The following is a 19,012-nucleotide window of genomic DNA, read 5'->3' on the forward strand; positions in this document are numbered from 1 at the left end:
AAAACTGTGAGTGGGGAGAAGATTTGTTACATAGCGAGACTCCGATCATGAAGCTGTGCAGGAAGGACAGATTCTCACTGATGATGTCATACACCGTGCACCCATGTGACCTGAGCGAGCGGGAAAAGACTGGATGAAGGTGGAAGATGGACCCCAAAAGACTGTAACTACTGCAGAGAGAGCATCTTCTGTACACTGACATGTGGGGAGTGAATAATTATGCAACTTTTTTTACAGCATGAACTACAAATCAGAGTATTCTGTTAATGCTTGGGGGAAGGGGGGTACATACTTTTTACATGACTGATACGATGGTACCATGTCTTACACCCATGCTCGTACCTCGTTGGTCCTCCGGGGCAGCGCCTGGTCCTCCAGAATACGCAGAGTGCTGATATACTCGGGGGGAAGCAGGTGGTTGAAGGTGCACAGACCTTGCCCCAGCTTGATATAGAGACCTCCATTTACTAAGGCTCCATCCACCAATCTGTCTGCCGTCCGCTGGTGACACTGAGACATGATGGCTTCATGCAGAGGACTGTTCTACCCCAAGATGGACAACAAAACAACGACATCCTCAGTCCAATGCACATCAGTATAGGGACTGCAGTCCTGCAGTTATGGAGAGCGATCCCCCCCCTCCACCATGCTGTGCTCACCTCATCTTCTCCACGGAGAGTCACGTTCCTTGTCCACCAGTAATCTATGGAGATCTGAGAGGCGACCTGTAATGATCTGGACAATAAACAAGAAGCATAAAAAAACCTAATTAATACCTCAGTGCAACCATCAGGTGTCACACAACATTGTGCCATACTATTCTACAACTAACCCCGAACATCCCCAAAGATAAACACTCTATACAGAACAACCAGGCCCATCATCTCCAGAGAGAAACCATCCAAAAATACTAACCAAACCCATCATGTCATCTCAACAGATCAGTTGTCCATACATACTAACCAAACCCGTCAACTTCAGAGACCGACCGTCTATACAAACTAACCAAACCCGTCACCTCCGGAGATCAACCGTCTATACAAACTAACCAAACCCGTCACCTCCGGAGATCGACCGTCCATACATACTAACCAAACCAGTCACCTCCAGAGATCGACCGTCCATACATACTAACCAAACCTCTCGTAACCTCCGGAGATCGACCGTCCATACATACTAACCAAACCCGTCAGTGGGCATCTGCCCACTGACCCGGTGAGCCACCTGCCAAGCTCCTGGTCAGTGTCACATGCTTACCTGTCCGAGCTCCTGCAATGTTTGCCCCACCATCCATTGCACCAGGCAATGACTGCTTGTTATGCATGGTTCTCTACCAATTGTCAGTCCCAACCAAACAGAAGGCCTATCGGGGCTCGACTGGCACCTATCACAAAGCTCACAAGGTGACTAATCTGAGCAACTGGCACTATATTTAAAGAGCCACTCCCAGATTTTTTGTAAGTGATCAGGTATACATATGGATGGATTTACCATTTTCAGCCTCCAGATCATGAGATCATGTGACCCCTGATGAGACTCTCTGGACCCCACGGTGTCCCCGCATGGACAGGAGGTCCCTTTCTTCCTTCCTATGAGATTAACACTGAGGCCTCATAGGAATGATAGAAGTTGAAGCACATGATCCCTTCCAGAGTCTGACTTCATCTCTATTTCTTCAGGGTGTTTCGTACAGTTGTCACGGCTTCTCCCCTTTCTTTCACATACGTTGTGTGTCTTCTGACTTTACTCCAGGCGGTGGAATTGTGCTAACACTTCAGTCCCCGCAGGTACTTGTGTCTTTCCATGTCTCTCTAGAAAGAGTTTGTCGTCGTCGTCGCCGCCGCCGCCGCCTCCTCCTCCTCCTCCTCCTCCTCCTCCTCCTCCTCCTCCTCCTCCTCGCGCGGTTGCTCTGTAGTTTAGCAGCCGCCTCCTCCTCGTGCGGTTGCTCTGTAGTTTAGCAGCCGCCGCCTCCTCGCGCGGTTGCTCTGTAGTTTAGCAGCAGCCGCCTCCTCCTCCTCCTCCTCCTCGTGCGGTTGCTCTGTAGTTTAGCAGCCGCCGCCTCCTCGCGCGGTTGCTCTGTAGTTTAGCAGCCGCCTCCTCCTCGTGCGGTTGCTCTGTAGTTTAGCAGCCGCCTCCTCCTCGTGCGGTTGCTCTGTAGTTTAGCAGCCGCCTCCTCCTCGTGCGGTTGCTCTGTAGTTTAGCAGCCGCCTCCTCCTCCTCCTCGCGCGGTTGCTCTGTAGTTTAGCAGCCGCCTCCTCCTCGGGCGGTTGCTCTGTAGTTTAGCAGCCGCCTCCTCCTCCTCCTCGTGCGGTTGCTCTGTAGTTTAGCAGCCGCCGCCTCCTCCTCGCGCGGTTGCTCTGTAGTTTAGCAGCCGCCTCCTCCTCGCGCGGTTGCTCTGTAGTTTAGCAGCCGCCGCCTCCTCCTCCTCCTCCTCCTCCTCCTCCTCCTCCTCCTCCTCCTCCTCGCGCGGTTGCTCTGTAGTTTAGCAGCCGCCTCCTCCTCGGGCGGTTGCTCTGTAGTTTAGCAGCCGCCTCCTCCTCCTCCTCGCGCGGTTGCTCTGTAGTTTAGCCGCCGCCGCCTCCTCGCGCGGTTGCTCTGTAGTTTAGCAGCCGCCGCCTCCTCCTCGCGCGGTTTGCTCTGTAGTTTAGCAGCCGCCTCCTCCTCCTCGCGCGGTTGCTCTGTAGTTTAGCAGCCGCCGCCGCCTCCTCCTCCTCCTCCTCCTCCTCCTCCTCCTCCTCCTCCTCGCGCGGTTGCTCTGTAGTTTAGCAGCCGCCTCCTCCTCGGGCGGTTGCTCTGTAGTTTAGCAGCCGCCTCCTCCTCCTCGTGCGGTTGCTCTGTAGTTTAGCAGCCGCCGCCTCCTCCTCGCGCGGTTGCTCTGTAGTTTAGCAGCCGCCTCCTCCTCCTCGCGCGGTTGCTCTGTAGTTTAGCAGCCGCCGCCGCCTCCTCCTCCTCCTCCTCCTCGCGCGGTTGCTCTGTAGTTTAGCAGCCGCCTCCTCCTCGGGCGGTTGCTCTGTAGTTTAGCAGCCGCCTCCTCCTCCTCCTCCTCGCGCGGTTGCTCTGTAGTTTAGCAGCCGCCTCCTCGTGCGGTTGCTCTGTAGTTTAGCAGCCGCCGCCTCCTCGCGCGGTTGCTCTGTAGTTTAGCCGCCGCCTCCTCGCGCGGTTGCTCTGTAGTTTAGCAGCCCCCCTCTTTACGCGGTTGCTCTGTAGTTTAGCAGCCGCCTCCATGTCTGACCTCAAGGAGCAGCTTTTGTCTCTTCTTTACTCCATGTACATCTAGGACCTGAGACTGTGAATACAGACTTTTCCGACCCACTGTCTCCTCCTCACACGTTTATATGAGCTGGAGATCAGGTCGTATCAAAGAGCCAGATGTCCATTCATACTAAATATATCACCTACAATGATATCCCGGGACCGCCTGGATACAGAAATATCACCTATATGCAAGATCAGATAAGTATCTGATAGGTGGGAGTCCAACCACTGGTAACCCCACCGATCACAAGAGCAGGGTACTGAGTTACCTGACAGAATCGAGCAGTGGGTCGACCTGCTTCTACCGCTCCATTCACTCTCTATAGGAATGGGTGTTGCCACGTAGGCTGGCTGCGGTATTATGTGGATGTGTGTCTAGGGTCATGTGTCAGTGTCCTCTTTCCGTGTATGCTGGTTCCACATTCTGTGTGGGTCAGTCGTGTGAACGTGTATCTGGGGTATCCGTGTGTCGGTGCGGCAGTGCACATTCTGTGTGGGCCGGTCATGTGAATGTGTATCTGAGGCCATGTGTCGGTGCGGCAGTGCACATTCTGCGTGGGTCGGTCGTGTGAATGTGTATCTGGGGTATCCGTGTGTCGGTGCAGCAGTGCACATTCTGTGTGGGTCGGTCGTGTGAATGTGTATCTGGGGTATCCGTGTGTCGGTGCGGCAGTGCACATTCTGTGTGGGTCGGTCGTGTGAATGTGTATCTGGGGTATCCGTGTGTCGGTGCGGCAGTGCACATTCTGTGTGGGTCGGTCGTGTGAATGTGTATCTGGGGTATCCGTGCGTCAGTGCACATTCTGTGTGGGTCAGTCGTGTGAATGTGTATCTGGGGTATCCGTGCGTCGGTGCGGCAGTGCACATTCTGTGTGGGTCAGTCGTGTAAATGTGTATCTGGGGTATCCGTGCGTCGGTGCGGCAGTGCACATTCTGCGTGGGTCGGTCGTGTGAATGTGTATCTGGGTTATCCGTGCGTCGGTGCGGCAGTGCACATTCTGTGTGGGTCAGTCGTGTGAATGTGTATCTGGGGTATCCGTGCGTCGGTGCGGCAGTGCACATTCTGTGTGGGTCAGTCGTGTAAATGTGTATCTGGGGTATCCGTGCGTCGGTGCGGCAGTGCACATTCTGCGTGGGCCGGTCGTGTGAATGTGTATCTGGGTTATCCGTGCGTCGGTGCGGCAGTGCACATTCTGTGTGGGTCGGTCGTGTGAATGTGTATCTGGGTTATCCGTGCGTCGGTGCAGCAGTGCACATTCTGTGTGGGTCGGTCGTGTGAATGTGTATCTGGGTTATCCGTGCGTCGGTGCGGCAGTGAACATTCTGCGTGGGTCGGTCGTGTGAATGTGTATCTGGGTTATCCGTGCGTCGGTGCGGCAGTGCACATTCTGTGTGGGTCGGTCGTGTGAATGTGTATCTGGGTTATCCGTGCGTCGGTGCAGCAGTGCACATTCTGTGTGGGTCGGTCGTGTGAATGTGTATCTGGGTTATCCGTGCGTCGGTGCGGCAGTGAACATTCTGCGTGGGTCGGTCGTGTGAATGTGTATCTGGGTTATCCGTGCGTCGGTGCGGCAGTGCACATTCTGCGTGGGTCGGTCGTGTGAACGTGTATCTGGGTTATCCGTGCGTCGGTGCGGCAGTGCACATTCTGTGTGGGTCAGTCGTGTGAATGTGTATCTGGGGTATCCGTGTGTCGGTGCAGCAGTGCACATTCTGTGTGGGTCAGTCATGTAAATGTGTATCTGGGGTATCCGTCTCCACATGTGTATTGGTGATCTCCCTTTGTCCTGAGAGATAATTGGATTGCCCTCGGTTGTCTCCAGGACAGAGAGGAGGAAACCATGATGCATTGTGGGGATGTGTTGTATCTGTTCTGTATTTGCAAAACTGTAATAAAAACCAGGCTGGGTGTGCCAGCACATCAGATCACTGCTGACCCTCAACACGGAGCCTTGTCTCGTTATTGGGGGGATTCCCTGTATGCTGTTGGAGACTGATTGCCAGGAGTGTAAGCCGATTGTATGCTTTTCCTGTTCGTCTGCCGGCAGCTATTCGCGAGGTTCCAGTTTGGAGTGCTATTTTGTATCCAGTTTGGGAGTTTGGTGTTCTGCAGTAGCTGTGCCTGTCTCTCGGAAAGGGGCATATCGCCTAAACGGATTTTAACCCCTTGTCTGCTGAAACGGTCCGTTACAAGAACCATCTTCAAACGTCCCAGGAACTTCCTATCCGGAGGACAGGAAACCTGAACTGGTGCTTGGTGGGGGTGTGAACCTTTTATCTTCTCAGGTTTCCTGTCCCGGATGGGAGGTCCCTGGTCGCATGGGGTGCTGTCATGGGCGAGGGGAAATAAGGCGGTGAGATCCCTAGTATGAACCAAATAGCCAAAGAGCTCTCTGACGAGCCGTTATTAGAGAGCGGCAGCTTTCGTCCAATGTGCAGAAGCCTGAGGACACCGACGTAAACATCTCCGAACATCTGAAGAGTGAAACTCCTTTTCTTGGTCAGACTTTGGTTTCTCACAATAAGAAAAAAAATTGTATGCAGCCCAAAATGATACCCAACAAAAACTTCAGCCCGTCACCCAAAACACAAGCCCTCACACCATTACTTTGAGGAAAAAATAAAAAAGTTAGGGATGTCAGTATATGGCGATGCAATATACAACTTATTATGCTGCTGACATTTATAAAATGACGCCAACATAAAGCAGACATATGGCGAATGCTAATTAATGACGAGGAATCACTGTCTGTATTAAAAGCAAAGAAAATCAATTTTGAAAAATAAAATAAAAATGTATACATAAAGGTAAAACATATCGACACAAATTTACCACTAACATGAAGTACAATGTGTCAGGAGAAAACAAGGTCAGAATGGCTTGGATGAGTAAAAGCCTTCCAGAGTCGGTGGAAGGAGTCTACATGTCACCGAGGCTCCCGTTACCGATGAAGATGTCTCCGAGGCTCCTGTCTTACACATTCTAAGTAGCAGCCAGGGGGTTGAAGCAGCAAGGAAAACTGTTTTCTGTGTGTGAGGGTTATTATCAAAAACCTGGTGAGGAGGGCCTGGCTGCTCGGAGCGGTGAGAGTAGGGGCGTCCTTGGCCCAGGTATTGGTGGTAACTGTGGCTAATCACCTGAGGAGCTGGGTATGCTATAAGGGGCAGAGCGCTGACTAGCTGAGGCCTCTGCTCCTGGGAAGCTCTGCTTATGGTGCAGGCTCAGCTCCCTGCAGGTAGGAACTGCTCGATGTCTAGAGGTAGCGGCCCGGGCTCTCTTATATTTTGTACTGTTTTGTTTGATACTTTTGTATGCAGAAGCCAATAAAACTGGCCGAGGCCAGTAGCTCCAAACGTAATTGGACTGGACTGTGTTTTGTGTGCCCACAGCGCCCGTCTATCCCAGGAGGCGGTGATCCCGTGAGCTAAGGCTACTCTCACACTGGCGTCTTTGGCTTTCCGTTTGTGAGATCCGTTCAGGGCTCAGCGGTCCAAAACGGATCACTTCTTCCCTAATACGTTCTGAATGGAAAAGTATCCGCTCAGAATGCGTCAGTTCGCCTCCGTTCCGTCTCATTCCGCTCTGGAGGCGGCCTGCAGCGTTATGGTGTCCGTCTGACGAAACTGAGCCAAACGCAATAGACAACGGATCCGTCCTCCATTGACTTTCAATGGTGTTCAAGAAGAAACAGTCTTGGCTATGTTAAAGATATACAAACGGATCCGTTCTGAACGGATGCAGACGCTTGTATTATCTGAACGGATCCGTCTGTGCAGAGCCATGACGGATCCGCACCAAAAGCAAGTGTGAGAGTAGCCTAATCCTGTTACCCCACGTACAGTGACACATCAGATTTAAATAATGGGGCTTCAGTATTTGGTCCAAAGCTTGGCTTTTGCTTGATTATCATCACTAGAACACCCTGCTTATCACTGTGTATAGTATAAGGACAGGAGAGAGAACACAGGAGAGGTGAGGACTGATTATCATCACTAGAACACCCTGCTTATCACTGTGTATAGTATAAGGACAGGAGAGAGAACACAGGAGAGGTGAGGACTGATTATCTATCATCACTAGAACACCCTGCTTATCACTGTGTATAGTATAAGGACAGGAGAGAGAACACAGGAGAGGTGAGGACTGATTATCTATCATCACTAGAACATCCTGCTTATCACTGTGTATAGTATAAGGACAGGAGAGAGAACACAGGAGAGGTGAGAACGGATTATCATCACTAGAACACACTGCTTATCACTGTGTATAGTATAAGGACAGGAGAGAGAACACAGGAGAGGTGAGGACTGATTATCTATCATCACTAGAACACACTGCTTATCACTGTGTATAGTATAAGGACAGGAGAGAGAACACAGGAGAGGTGAGGACTGATTATCTATCATCACTAGAACATCCTGCTTATCACTGTGTATAGTATAAGGACAGGAGAGAGAACACAGGAGAGGTGAGAACTGATTATCATCACTAGAACACCCTGCTTATTACTGTATATAGTAATAGGACAGGAGAGATGAGAACTGATTATCATCACTAGAACACCCTGCTTATCACTGTATAGTATAAGGACAGGAGAGGTGAGAACGGATTATCATCACTAGAACATCCTGCTTATCACTGTGTATAGTATAAGGACAGGAGAGAACACAGGAGAGGTGAGAACTGATTATCTATCATCACTAGAACATCCTGCTTATCACTGTGTATAGTATAAGGACAGGAGAGAGAACACAGGAGAGGTGAGAACTGATTATCATCACTAGAACACCCTGCTTATTACTGTATATAGTAATAGGACAGGAGAGATGAGAACTGATTATCATCACTAGAACACCCTGCTTATCACTGTATAGTATAAGGACAGGGAAAATACAGGAGAGGTGAGAACTGATTATCTATCATCACTAGAACACCCTGCTTATCACTGTATATAGTATAAGGACAGGAGAGAACACAGGAGAGGTGAGAACTGATTATCTATCATCACTAGAACATCCTGCTTATCACTGTATAGTATAAGGACAGGAGAGAACACAGGAGAAGTGAGAGCTGATTATCTATCACTAGAACGCCCTGCTTATCACTGTGTATAGTATAAGGATAGGAGAGAACACAGATAATCAGTTCTCACCTCTCCTGTCCTTATATTATACACAGTGATAAGCAGGGGTGTTCTATTCTAGTGATGCTAGATAATCAGTTCTCACCTCTCCTATCATCACTAGAACACCCTACTGTTATAGTATAAGGACAGGAGAGGTGAAAACTGATTATCTATCATCACTAGAACATCCTGCTTATCACTGTATATAGTATAAGGACAGGAGAGAACACAGCAGATGTGAGGACCGATTATCATCACTAGAACACCCCGCTTATCACTGTGTATAGTATAAGGATAGGAGAGAAGACAGGAGAGGTGAGAACTAATTATCCATCACTAGAACATCCTGCTCATCACTGTATATAGTATGACAGGAGAGAACACAGGAGAGCTGAGAACTGATTATCTATCATCACTAGAACATCCTGCTTATCACTGTATCCTGTATTCTATCCTATCCTTATACTATAACAGTGATAAGCGGGGTGTTCTAGTGATGATAATCAGTCCTCACATCTGCTGTGTTTTCTCCTGCCCTTATACTATATATAGTGATAAGCAGGATGTTCTAGTGATCATAGTTAATCAGTTCTCACCTCTCCTATCATCACTAGAACACCCTGCTTATCACTGTATAGTACAAGGATAGGAGAGAAGACAGGAGAGGTGAGGACTGATTATCTATCATCACTAGAACACCCTGCTTATCACTGTATATAGTATAAGGACAGGAGAGAGAACACAGGAGAGGTGAGAGCTGATTATCTATCATCACTAGAACACCCTGCTTATCACTGTATATAGTATAAGGACAGGAGAGAGAACACAGGAGAGGTGAGAGCTGATTATCTATCATCACTAGAACATCCTGCTTATCACTGTATATAGTATAAGGACAGGAGAGAGAACACAGGAGAGGTGAGAGCTGATTATCTATCATCACTAGAACATCCTGCTTATCACTGTATAAAGTACAAGGATAGGAGAGAAGACAGGAGAGGTGAGAGCTGATTATCTATCATCACTAGAACACCCTGCTTATCACTGTGTACAGTATAGAGGCAGGATTGAACACAGGTGAGGACTGATTATAATCACCACTAGAACACCCTGCTTATCACTGTATAGTACAAGGATAGGTGAGAACACAGGAGAGGTGAGAGCTGATTATCTATCATCACTAGAACACCCTGCTTATCACTGTATATAGTATAAGGACAGGAGAGAGAACACAGGAGAGGTGAGAGCTGATTATCTATCATCACTAGAACATCCTGCTTATCACTGTTCATAGTGAGAATACAGAAGAGGCGAGCACTGATCATCATCACTACAGGTCTGATCTGAGGTCTGATTGGTGGTCATTCACATGGAGGTCTGATCTAAGGTCTGATTGGGGACCTAGTAATATGGAGGTCTGTTCTGAGGCCTAAAGAAAAAGATGTTTTTTCTTATTTTCCTAGGTGCGTCTTATAGGGCGAAAAATACATCACATGCATGTGGGGGTTGTATGGCGTAGGCTTCAGACACCTGTCTGCAATGTCCTGTATATACTATATATCACGTGTTCTGCACATGTTCCCCAGTCTATATACAGTATATAACGTTCTGCAGACGTCCCCCAGTCTATATACAGTATATAACGTTCTGCAGACGTCCCCCAGTCTATATACAGTATATAACGTTCTGCAGACGTCCCCCGGTCTATATACAGTATATAACGTTCTGCACACGTCCCCCGGTCTATATACAGTATATAACGTTCTGCACACGTCCCCCAGTCTATATACAGTATATAACGTTCTGCACACGTCCCCCGGTCTATATACAGTATATAACGTTCTGCAGACGTCCCCCAGTCTATATACAGTATATAACGTTCTGCAGACGTCCCCCAGTCTATATACAGTATATAACGTTCTGCAGACGTCCCCCAGTCTATATACAGTATATAACGTTCTGCAAACGTCCCCCAGTCTATATACAGTATATAACGTTCTGCAGACGTCCCCCAGTCTATATACAGTATATAACGTTCTGCAGACGTCCCCCAGTCTATATACAGTATATAACGTTCTGCAGACGTCCCCCAGTCTATATACAGTATATAACGTTCTGCAGACGTCCCCCAGTCTATATACAGTATATAACGTTCTGCACACGTCCCCCGGTCTATATACAGTATATAACGTTCTGCACACGTCCCCCAGTCTATATACAGTATATAACGTTCTGCACACGTCCCTCGGTCTATATACAGTATATAACGTTCTGCAGACGTCCCCCAGTCTATATACAGTATATAACGTTCTGCAGACGTCCCCCAGTCCTATATACAGTATATAACGTTCTGCAGACGTCCCCCAGTCTATATACAGTATATAACGTTCTGCACACGTCCCCCGGTCTATACAGTATATAACGTTCTGCAGACGTCCCCCAGTCTATATACAGTATATAACGTTCTGCAGACGTCCCCCAGTCTATATACAGTATATAACGTTCTGCAGACGTCCCCCGGTCTATATACAGTATATAACGTTCTGCAGACGTCCCCCAGTCTATATACAGTATATAACGTTCTGCAGACGTCCCCCGGTCTATATACAGTATATAACGTTCTGAAGACGTCCCCCAGTCTATATACCGTATATCACGTTCTGCACACGTCCCCCGGTCTATATACAGTATATAACGTTCTGCAGACGTCCCCCAGTCTATATACAGTATATAACGTTCTGCAGACGTCCCCCAGTCTATATACAGTATATAACGTTCTGCAGACGTCCCCCAGTCTATATACAGTATATAACGTTCTGCAGACATCCCCCAGTCTATATACAGTATATAACGTTCTGCAGACGTCCCCCAGTCTATATACAGTATATAACGTTCTGCACACGTCCCCCGGTCTATATACAGTATATAACGTTCTGCACACGTCCCCCGGTCTATATAGTGTATATAACGTTCTGCAGACGTTCCCCAGTCTATATACAGTATATAACGTTCTGCAGACGTCCCCCGGTCTATATAGTGTATATAACGTTCTGCAGACGTCCCCCAGTCTATATACAGTATATAACGTTCTGCAGACGTCCCCCAGTCTATATACAGTATATAACGTTCTGCAGACGTCCCCCCGGTCTATATACAGTATATAACGTTCTGCACACGTCCCCCGGTCTATATACAGTATATAACGTTCTGCACACGTCCCCCGGTCTATATACAGTATATAACGTTCTGCACACGTCCCCCAGTCTATATACAGTATATAACGTTCTGCAGACGTCCCCCAGTCTATATACAGTATATAACGTTCTGCAGACGTCCCCCAGTCTATATACAGTATATAACGTTCTGCAGACATCCCCCAGTCTATATACAGTATATAACGTTCTGCAGACGTCCCCCAGTCTATATACAGTATATAACGTTCTGCACACGTCCCCCGGTCTATATACAGTATATAACGTTCTGCACACGTCCCCCGGTCTATATAGTGTATAGACGGCCTGGGGATGCAGCTCTGGGGCTGGCAGCTGGACACAAATGATCAGGATAAGGCCCCTTGTAGACGAGTGTGTCAGGATTTGGTCCGGATGCGTTGCGAATGCGTTTAGTGAAAAACACATGATTTCGCAAACAAAGTCATACAGTTTTGTCTGCGATCGCGTTCAGTTTTTTTCGCGCGGGTGCAATGCTATTTAATGTGTTTTGCACACGCGTGATAAAAAACTGAATGTATACAAACCACATCTCTTAGCAACCATCCGTGACAAACGCACTTGCTGGCGGATGTGATGCGATTTTCACGCAGCTACAGTCACTTCTATGGGGCCTGCGTTGCGTGAAAATCACTGAATATAGAACATGCTGCGATTTTCAGGCAATGCACAAGTGATGCGTGAAAACCAACGCACATGTACACAGACCCACTGAAATGAATGGATCCAAATTCTGTGTGAGCGCAATGCGTTCGCATCACGCATTGCACCCGCGCAGAATACTCGCTCGTCTGCAAGGGGCCTAAGGAGCAGCCGAGTCCTGTCCAGACCAGTGCGCGGCTGCAGAACATCAGTCTGACGATAGGAGCGCCGGCTGGGGCGTACCCGTGCGCAGTCTGTGAGCCCTCACCACCCACATTCTCCATGCCACAGGCCAGGCGATATCAGTATGAATACTACCCCTTACTGTGGAGCGTTCTCTACAATCACCCGCTATATCACTGGCTGAGGGTCGGGAGCTGACAGTACAGGTCACCCTTCTGTACAGCCGAGTAGAGCTCCGTCCAATCTTTTTCGTAAGGAAAAATATGGATATTGGGCGTGCCCCTCTGACGACTGGATCGGTCCCAAGCACCATCTTGGAGATCCTCTTCCACGGTACCTGCAGATGTAGTGTTGTATACGGCCATGTATTTGGGACGCCTATGTATTGGGGTGTGACCCCGATAATGACCTGTCACCCCCACACTACACAACACTGTGGATGTGACCTCCTCACCTGCAGAATCGGAGAATCCCCTGCAGCGAGATCCTTATTCTCCTCCTGTTGGGGCCATCTGAGCTGTAATAGACAAGGGCCCCTGCTGATGGGGCCCCAACAAAGGTGCCTAGGCAGATGATCCGAAACCACCTACGTGGGGGCGACCTAAGGGCAGATTAAAAGACTTTTACTTTATTACTGATAGAAACCTCCCCACAAGCAGAGAGTATACAGCGCGCCTGCCACATCCGTCTACTAATGTCCACTCCGTTCCTGGGGGTCTCACTGAGCTGCTGGGGGTCTCATTCAGTGGCTGGGGGTCTCACTGAGCTGCTGGGGGTCTCATTCAGTGGCTGGTGGGTCTCACTGAGCTGCTGGGGGGTCTCACTGAGCTGCTGGGGTCTCATTCCAGGTGGCCTGGGGGTCTCACTGAGCTGCTGGGGGTCTCACTGAGCTGCTGGGGGTCTCATTCAGTGGCTGGGGGTCTCATTCAGTGGCTGGGGGTCTCATTCAGTGGCTGGGGGTCTCATTGCTGACCAGATTTCAAAGGTAATAGAAACAAACTTCTGATCACCGAGATCCAGCACACGACTAGTTAACCGGGCACAGAGGAGAATACGGCCCTGACCCATTATCTGCTCATCTGTCCTCCACCTCACAGATAAGGAGGTCTCAGTCCCCTGCATGGATGGTGAGGAGACAGTCGGGATGTCTCACCAGCCACTCTGTATGGAGGGAAAGCAGACCGTGTGGAGGTCTCAGAGAGAGTAACAGCACAGAGGAGCAGTCTCTAATTAAGGACCCTATGTGGAGAGATGAGACAGTCCTGAGGTCTTATGAGTTCTCTGTCGGGAGGGAGAGGAGACAGCCCCAAGATTGATGAGCGCTCTGCATGAAGCAAAAGGAGACAGTCCGGAGATTGTGTAGGGAGGGAGAGGAGACAGTCCGGAGGTGTCACGAGCACTGTGTAGGGAGAGGAGAGGAGACAGTCCGGAGGTGTCACGAGCACTGTGTAGGGAGGGAGAGGAGATGAGACAGTCTGGAGGTGTCACGAGCACTGTGTAGGGAGGGAGAGGAGACAGTCCAGAGGTGTCACGAGCACTGTGTAGGGAGGGAGAGGAGAGGAGACAGTCCGGAGGTGTCACGAGCACTGTGTAGGGAGGGAGAGGAGACAGTCTGGAGGTGTCACGAGCACTGTGTAGGGAGGGATAGGAGACAGTCCGGAGGGTGTCACGGCATTGTGTAGGGAGGGAGAGGAGACAGTCTGGAGGTGTCACGAGCACTGTGTAGGGAGGGAGAGGAGACAGTCCGGAGGTGTCACGAGCACTGTGTAGGGAGGGAGAGGAGACAGTCCGGAGGTGTCACGAGCACTGTGTAGGGAGGGAGAGGAGACAGTCCAAGGTTGTCACAAGCACTGTGTAGGGAGAGGAGACAGTCCGGAGGTGTCGCGAGCACTGTGTAGGGAGGGAGAGGAGAGAGTCCGGAGGTGTCACGAGCACTGTGTAGGGAGGGAGAGGAGACAGTCCCGGAGGTGTCACGAGCACTGTGTAGGGAGGGAGAGGATACGTCCAGAGGTGTCACAAGCATTGTGTAGGGAGGAGGAGACAGTCCGGATGTGTCACGAGCACTGTGTAGTAGGAGGGAGAGGAGACAGTCCGGAGGTGTCACGAGCACTAGTGTAGGGAGGGAGAGGAGACAGTCCGGAGGCTTCACAAGCACTGTGTAGGGAGAGTAGAGGAGACAGTCCGGAGGTGTCACGAGCACTGTGTAGAGGGAGAGGAGACAGTCCGGAGGCGTCACGAGCATTGTGGTAGGGAGAGGAGACAGTCCGGAGGTGTCACGAGCATTGTGTAGGGAGGGAGAGGAGACAGTCCGGAGGTGTCACGAGCATTGTGTAGGGAGGGAGAGGAGACAGTCCGGAGGTGTCACGAGCATTGTGTAGGGAGGGAGAGGAGACAGTCCAGAGGTGTCACGAGCATTGTGTAGGGAGGGAGAGGAGACAGTCCAGAGGTGTCACAAGCACTGTGTAGGGAGAGGAGACAGTCCGGAGGTGTCGCGAGCACTGTGTAGGGAGGAGAGGAGACAGTCCGGAGGTGTCACGAGCACTGTGTAGGGAGGGAGAGGAGACAGTCCGGAGGCGTCACAAGCATTGTGTAGGGAGGGAGAGGACACAGTCCGGAGGCGTCACGAGCATTGTGTAGGGAGGGAGAGGACAGTCCGGAGGGTCACGAGCATTGTGTAGGGAGGGAGAGGAGACAGTCCGGAGGTGTCACGAGGCAATTGTGTAGGGAGGGAGAGGAGACAGTCCGGAGGTGTCACGAGCATTGTGTAGGGAGGGAAGAGGAGACGTCCAGAGGTGTCACGAGCCACTGTGTAGGGAGGGAAGAGGACAGTCCGGAGGTGTCAACGAGCATTGTGTAGGGAGGGAGAGGAGACAGTCCAGAGGTGTCATCGAGCATTGGTGTAGGGAGGGAGAGAACCAGTCTGGAGGTTGTTCACGGAGCATTGTGTAGGGAGGGAGAGGAGACAGTCCAGAGGGTGTCACAGCACTGTGTAGGGGAGGGGAGAGGAGACAGTCCGGAGGTGTCCACGACACTGTGTAGGGAGGAGAGGAGACAGTCTGGAGGTGTCACTAGCACTGTGTAGGGAGTGAGAGGAGACAGTCCGGAGGTGTCACGAGCACTGTGTAGGGGAGGGAGAGGAGACAGTCGAGGTGTCACGGGCACTGTGTAGGGAGGGAGAGGAGACAGTCCGGAGGTGTCCGAGCACTGTGTAGTGAGGTGAGAGGAGACAGTCCAGAGGTGTCACAAGCACTGTGTAGGGAGGGAGAGGAGACAGTCCGTAGGTGTCACGAGCACTGTGTAGGGAGGGAGAGGAGACAGTCCGGAGGTGTCACGAGCACTGTGTAGGGTATGAGAGGATACAGTCCGGAGGTGTCACGAGCATTGTGTAGGGAGGGAGAGGAGACAGTCCGGAGGTGTCACGAGCACTGTGTATGGAGGGAGAGGAGACAGTCCGGAGGTGTCACGATCACTGTGTAGGGAGGGAGAGGAGACAGTCCGGAGGGTGTCACGAGCACTGTGTAGGGAGGGGAGAGGAGACAGTCCGGAGGTGTCACGAGACTGTGTAGGGAGAGGAGACAGTCCGTAGGTGTCACGAGCACTGTTGTAGGGAGGGAGATGATACAGTCCGAGGTGTCACGAGCACTGTGTAGGGAGGGAGAGGAGAGGAGACAGTCCGAGGGTGTCACGAGCACTGTGTAGGGAGGTGAGAGGAGACAGTCCGGAGGTGTCACGAGCACTGTGTAGGGAGGGAGAGGAGACAGTCCGGAGGTGTCACGAGCACTGTGTAGGGAGGGGTGTTCTTGGCCCTTACGGTCAGCTATAGTGTATGGGTGGGGTCAGTGAGGGTCTCGTGCGCTCTTACCCCGGGGTCTGGGTGCTCAGACTCCTCACAGTCAGGGACATTTTGGGGCGACATCTGCTCAGCAGTGAGCTGTGAAATCGACATAGAAGCTGCAGGAGAGAAAACAAGTATAACATCCCAAAAATGTGCACCCCTCCCCCGCACAGGTGCTGCCAGCACTGCTCCTGCGCCCCCATGATAACACGGAGATGACAGGGCAGGAAGTGCTGTCATGAGGATCAGAGGCCTAGTCCCAGTGATAACTTCTGCAGCGCCCCTCTGCTCTTCCCCCACCGCGCCCCTCCGTCCGCCCCTCGGCTCTTCCCCCCACCCCTCCGTCGCCCCTCATGCTCGTCGCCACCCCCCGTCGGCCCCCTCTGCTCTTCCCCCACCGCGCCCCTCCGTCGCCCCCCTCTGCTCTTCCCCCACCGCCCCTCTCCGTCGCCCCCCCTGCTCTTCCCCCACCGCCCCCCTCTGCTCTTCCCCCACCGCCCCCTCCGTCACCCCCTTCTGCTCTTCCCCCATCACCCCCTCCACCCCCTCCACCTCCCCCCCTGCTCTTCCCCCACCGCGCCCCTCCGTCGCCCCCTCTGCTCTTCCCCCACCGCGCCCCTCCGTCACCCCTTCTGCTCTTCCCCATCACCCCCTCCACCGCCCCCCTCTGCTCTTCCCCCACCGCGCCCCTCCGTCGCCCCCTCTGCTCTTCCCCCCCCCGCGCCCCTCCGTCACCCCCTTCTGCTCTTCCCCCTCACCCCCCTCCACCCCGCCCCCTCTGCTCCTCCCCCACCGCACCCCTCCGTCCCCCCTCTGCTCTTCCCCCACCGCACCCCTCCGTCGCCCCCTCTGCTCTTCCCCCCCGCCCCCTCCGCCGCCCCCTCTGCTCTTCCCCCACCGCGCCCTCCGTCACCCCCCTCTGCTCTTCCCCCCCACACCCCTCTGTCACCCCCCTCTGCTCTCCCCACCGCACCCCTCCGTTCGCCCCCTCTGCTCTTCCCCCACCGCCCCCCTCCGCCGCCCCTCTGCTCCTCCCCCACCGCACCCTCTCCGTCACCCCCCTCTGCTCTTCCCCCACCGCCCCCTCCGTCGCCCCCTTCTGCTCTTCCCCCACCGCCCCCGCCACCCCCCCTCCGCCGCCCCTCTGCTCTTCCCCCCACCGCGCCCCTCCGTCACCCCCCTCTGCTCTTCCCCCACCGCACCCCTCCGTCACCCCTCTGCTCTTCCCCCATCACCCCCTCCACCCACCCCCCTCTGCTCTTCCCCCTCCCCCCCCCCCCCCCCCCCCCCCTTACAGTCTCACGCGGCCTCCCTCTGGAGTCGGGAGCCACGTATACGTCAGGCTGTCATCCATGTGTATGGACAGATGTGGATGTCAGCTCCTGAGGACAGCGGGGGAACGTCCCCTCATACAAAGGAGAGACCCCTCTTATGTCACCGGATGTCTCTCTGTCTCTGTTGGTTGCTCATTCAGTCTCTCTGTCACTGCATGTCTCTCTCATACTTTCTGTCTCTCAATTGCAGTCTGTCACTAGATGTCTCCTTTAGTCTGTCTCTGTCACCGGACGTCTCAGTCTGTGTCTGTCTTTCAACCTCACCCTCAGTCTCTCTCACTCTCTCTGTCTGTCTCTCAGTCTCTGACTCTCTCTCAGTCAGTCTCTCTCACTCCTCTCTCTGTCTGTCTCTCAGTCTCTTGTTCTCAGTCAGTCTCTCTCGCTGAGTCAGTCTCTGACTCTCTCTGTCAGTGTCTCACTCCCTCATCTGTCACTCTCTCTCTCTGTCTCTCAGTCTCTTGTTCTCAGTCAGTCAGTCTCTCTCACTCTGTCTGTCTCTCAGTCTCTTGTTCTCAGTCAGTCTCTCTCACTATGTCTGTCTCTTAGTCTCTTGTTCTCAGTCAGTCTCTCTCACTCTGTCTGTCTCTCAGTCTCTCTCGCTGTTTGTCTCTCAGTCTCTTGTCCTCAGTCATTCTCTCTCATTCTCTCTCGCTCAGTCAGTCTCTGACTCTCTCATCTGTCACTGTCTGTCACTCTCTTAGTCTCTCTCGCTCAGTCAGTCTCTGACTCTCTCTCTGTCAGTGTGTCACTGTCTGTCACTCTCTCAGTCTCTTGTTCTCAGTCAGTCTCTGACTCTCTCTCTGTCAGTGTGTCACTGTCTGTCACTCTCTCAGTCTCTTGTTCTCAGTCAGTCTCTCTCGCTCAGTCAGTCTCTCAGTCTCTCTCACTGTTTGTCTCTCAGTCTCTTGTTCTCAGTCAGTCTCTCTCTGTCTGTCTCTCAGTCTCTTGTTCTCAGTCAGTCTCTGACTCTCTCTCTCTCTCTCTCTGTCAGTGTGTCACTGTCTGTCACTCTCTCAGTCAGTCTCTCTCGCTGAGTCAGTCTCTCACTCTCTCTGTCATTGTCTGTCACTCTCTCAGTCTCTTGTTCTCAGTCAGTCTCTCTCTGTCTGTCTCTCAGTCTCTCTCACTGTTTGTCTCTCAGTCTCTTGTTCTCAGTCAGTTTCTGACTCTCTCTCTCTGTCAGTGTGTCACTGTCTGTCACTCTCTCAGTCAGTCTCTACACTCTCTGTCAGTGTGTCACTGTCTGTCACTCTCTCAGCGCTCACTTACCGGTGTCGGGAACATGTCTGGCAGCTTCTGGTCATGTGACTGCGCAGACGCTCAATAGTGACCACACCCCCTCTCCGCTATTGGTCGGACTAGACTGATAAAGGTCAGCTGGTCTCTCTGCATCACGTGACCGCGCGC

General features: G+C 52.1%; 1 protein-coding gene across 2 annotated transcripts in view; it reads right to left on the bottom strand.

Moving 5' to 3' along the window:
• ADCK5 (aarF domain containing kinase 5) overlaps positions 1-18,924 on the bottom strand; it is a 44,137-nt gene extending 25,213 nt beyond the window's left edge. The window contains exons 1-5 of one of the 2 annotated variants that reach the window (XM_044293701.1): positions 18,875-18,924; positions 16,299-16,387; positions 12,891-13,037; positions 660-735; positions 343-543 (exon numbers count right to left, since the gene is read on the bottom strand). In XM_044293701.1, coding sequence (XP_044149636.1) covers positions 343-543; positions 660-735; positions 12,891-13,037; positions 16,299-16,387; positions 18,875-18,889 — 528 coding nt within the window. In that variant the 5' untranslated portion in view covers positions 18,890-18,924. Of the gene's footprint in view, positions 1-342; positions 544-659; positions 736-12,890; positions 13,038-16,298; positions 16,388-18,874 lie in introns of those variants that run through there. The other variant, XM_044293702.1, reaches the window with a different exon arrangement.
• Between the last annotated feature and the right edge of the window lie 88 nt (positions 18,925-19,012).

The sequence above is a fragment of the Bufo gargarizans genome, chromosome 5 (genome assembly GCF_014858855.1).
Source record: "Bufo gargarizans isolate SCDJY-AF-19 chromosome 5, ASM1485885v1, whole genome shotgun sequence".
Lineage (NCBI taxonomy): Eukaryota > Metazoa > Chordata > Amphibia > Anura > Bufonidae > Bufo > Bufo gargarizans.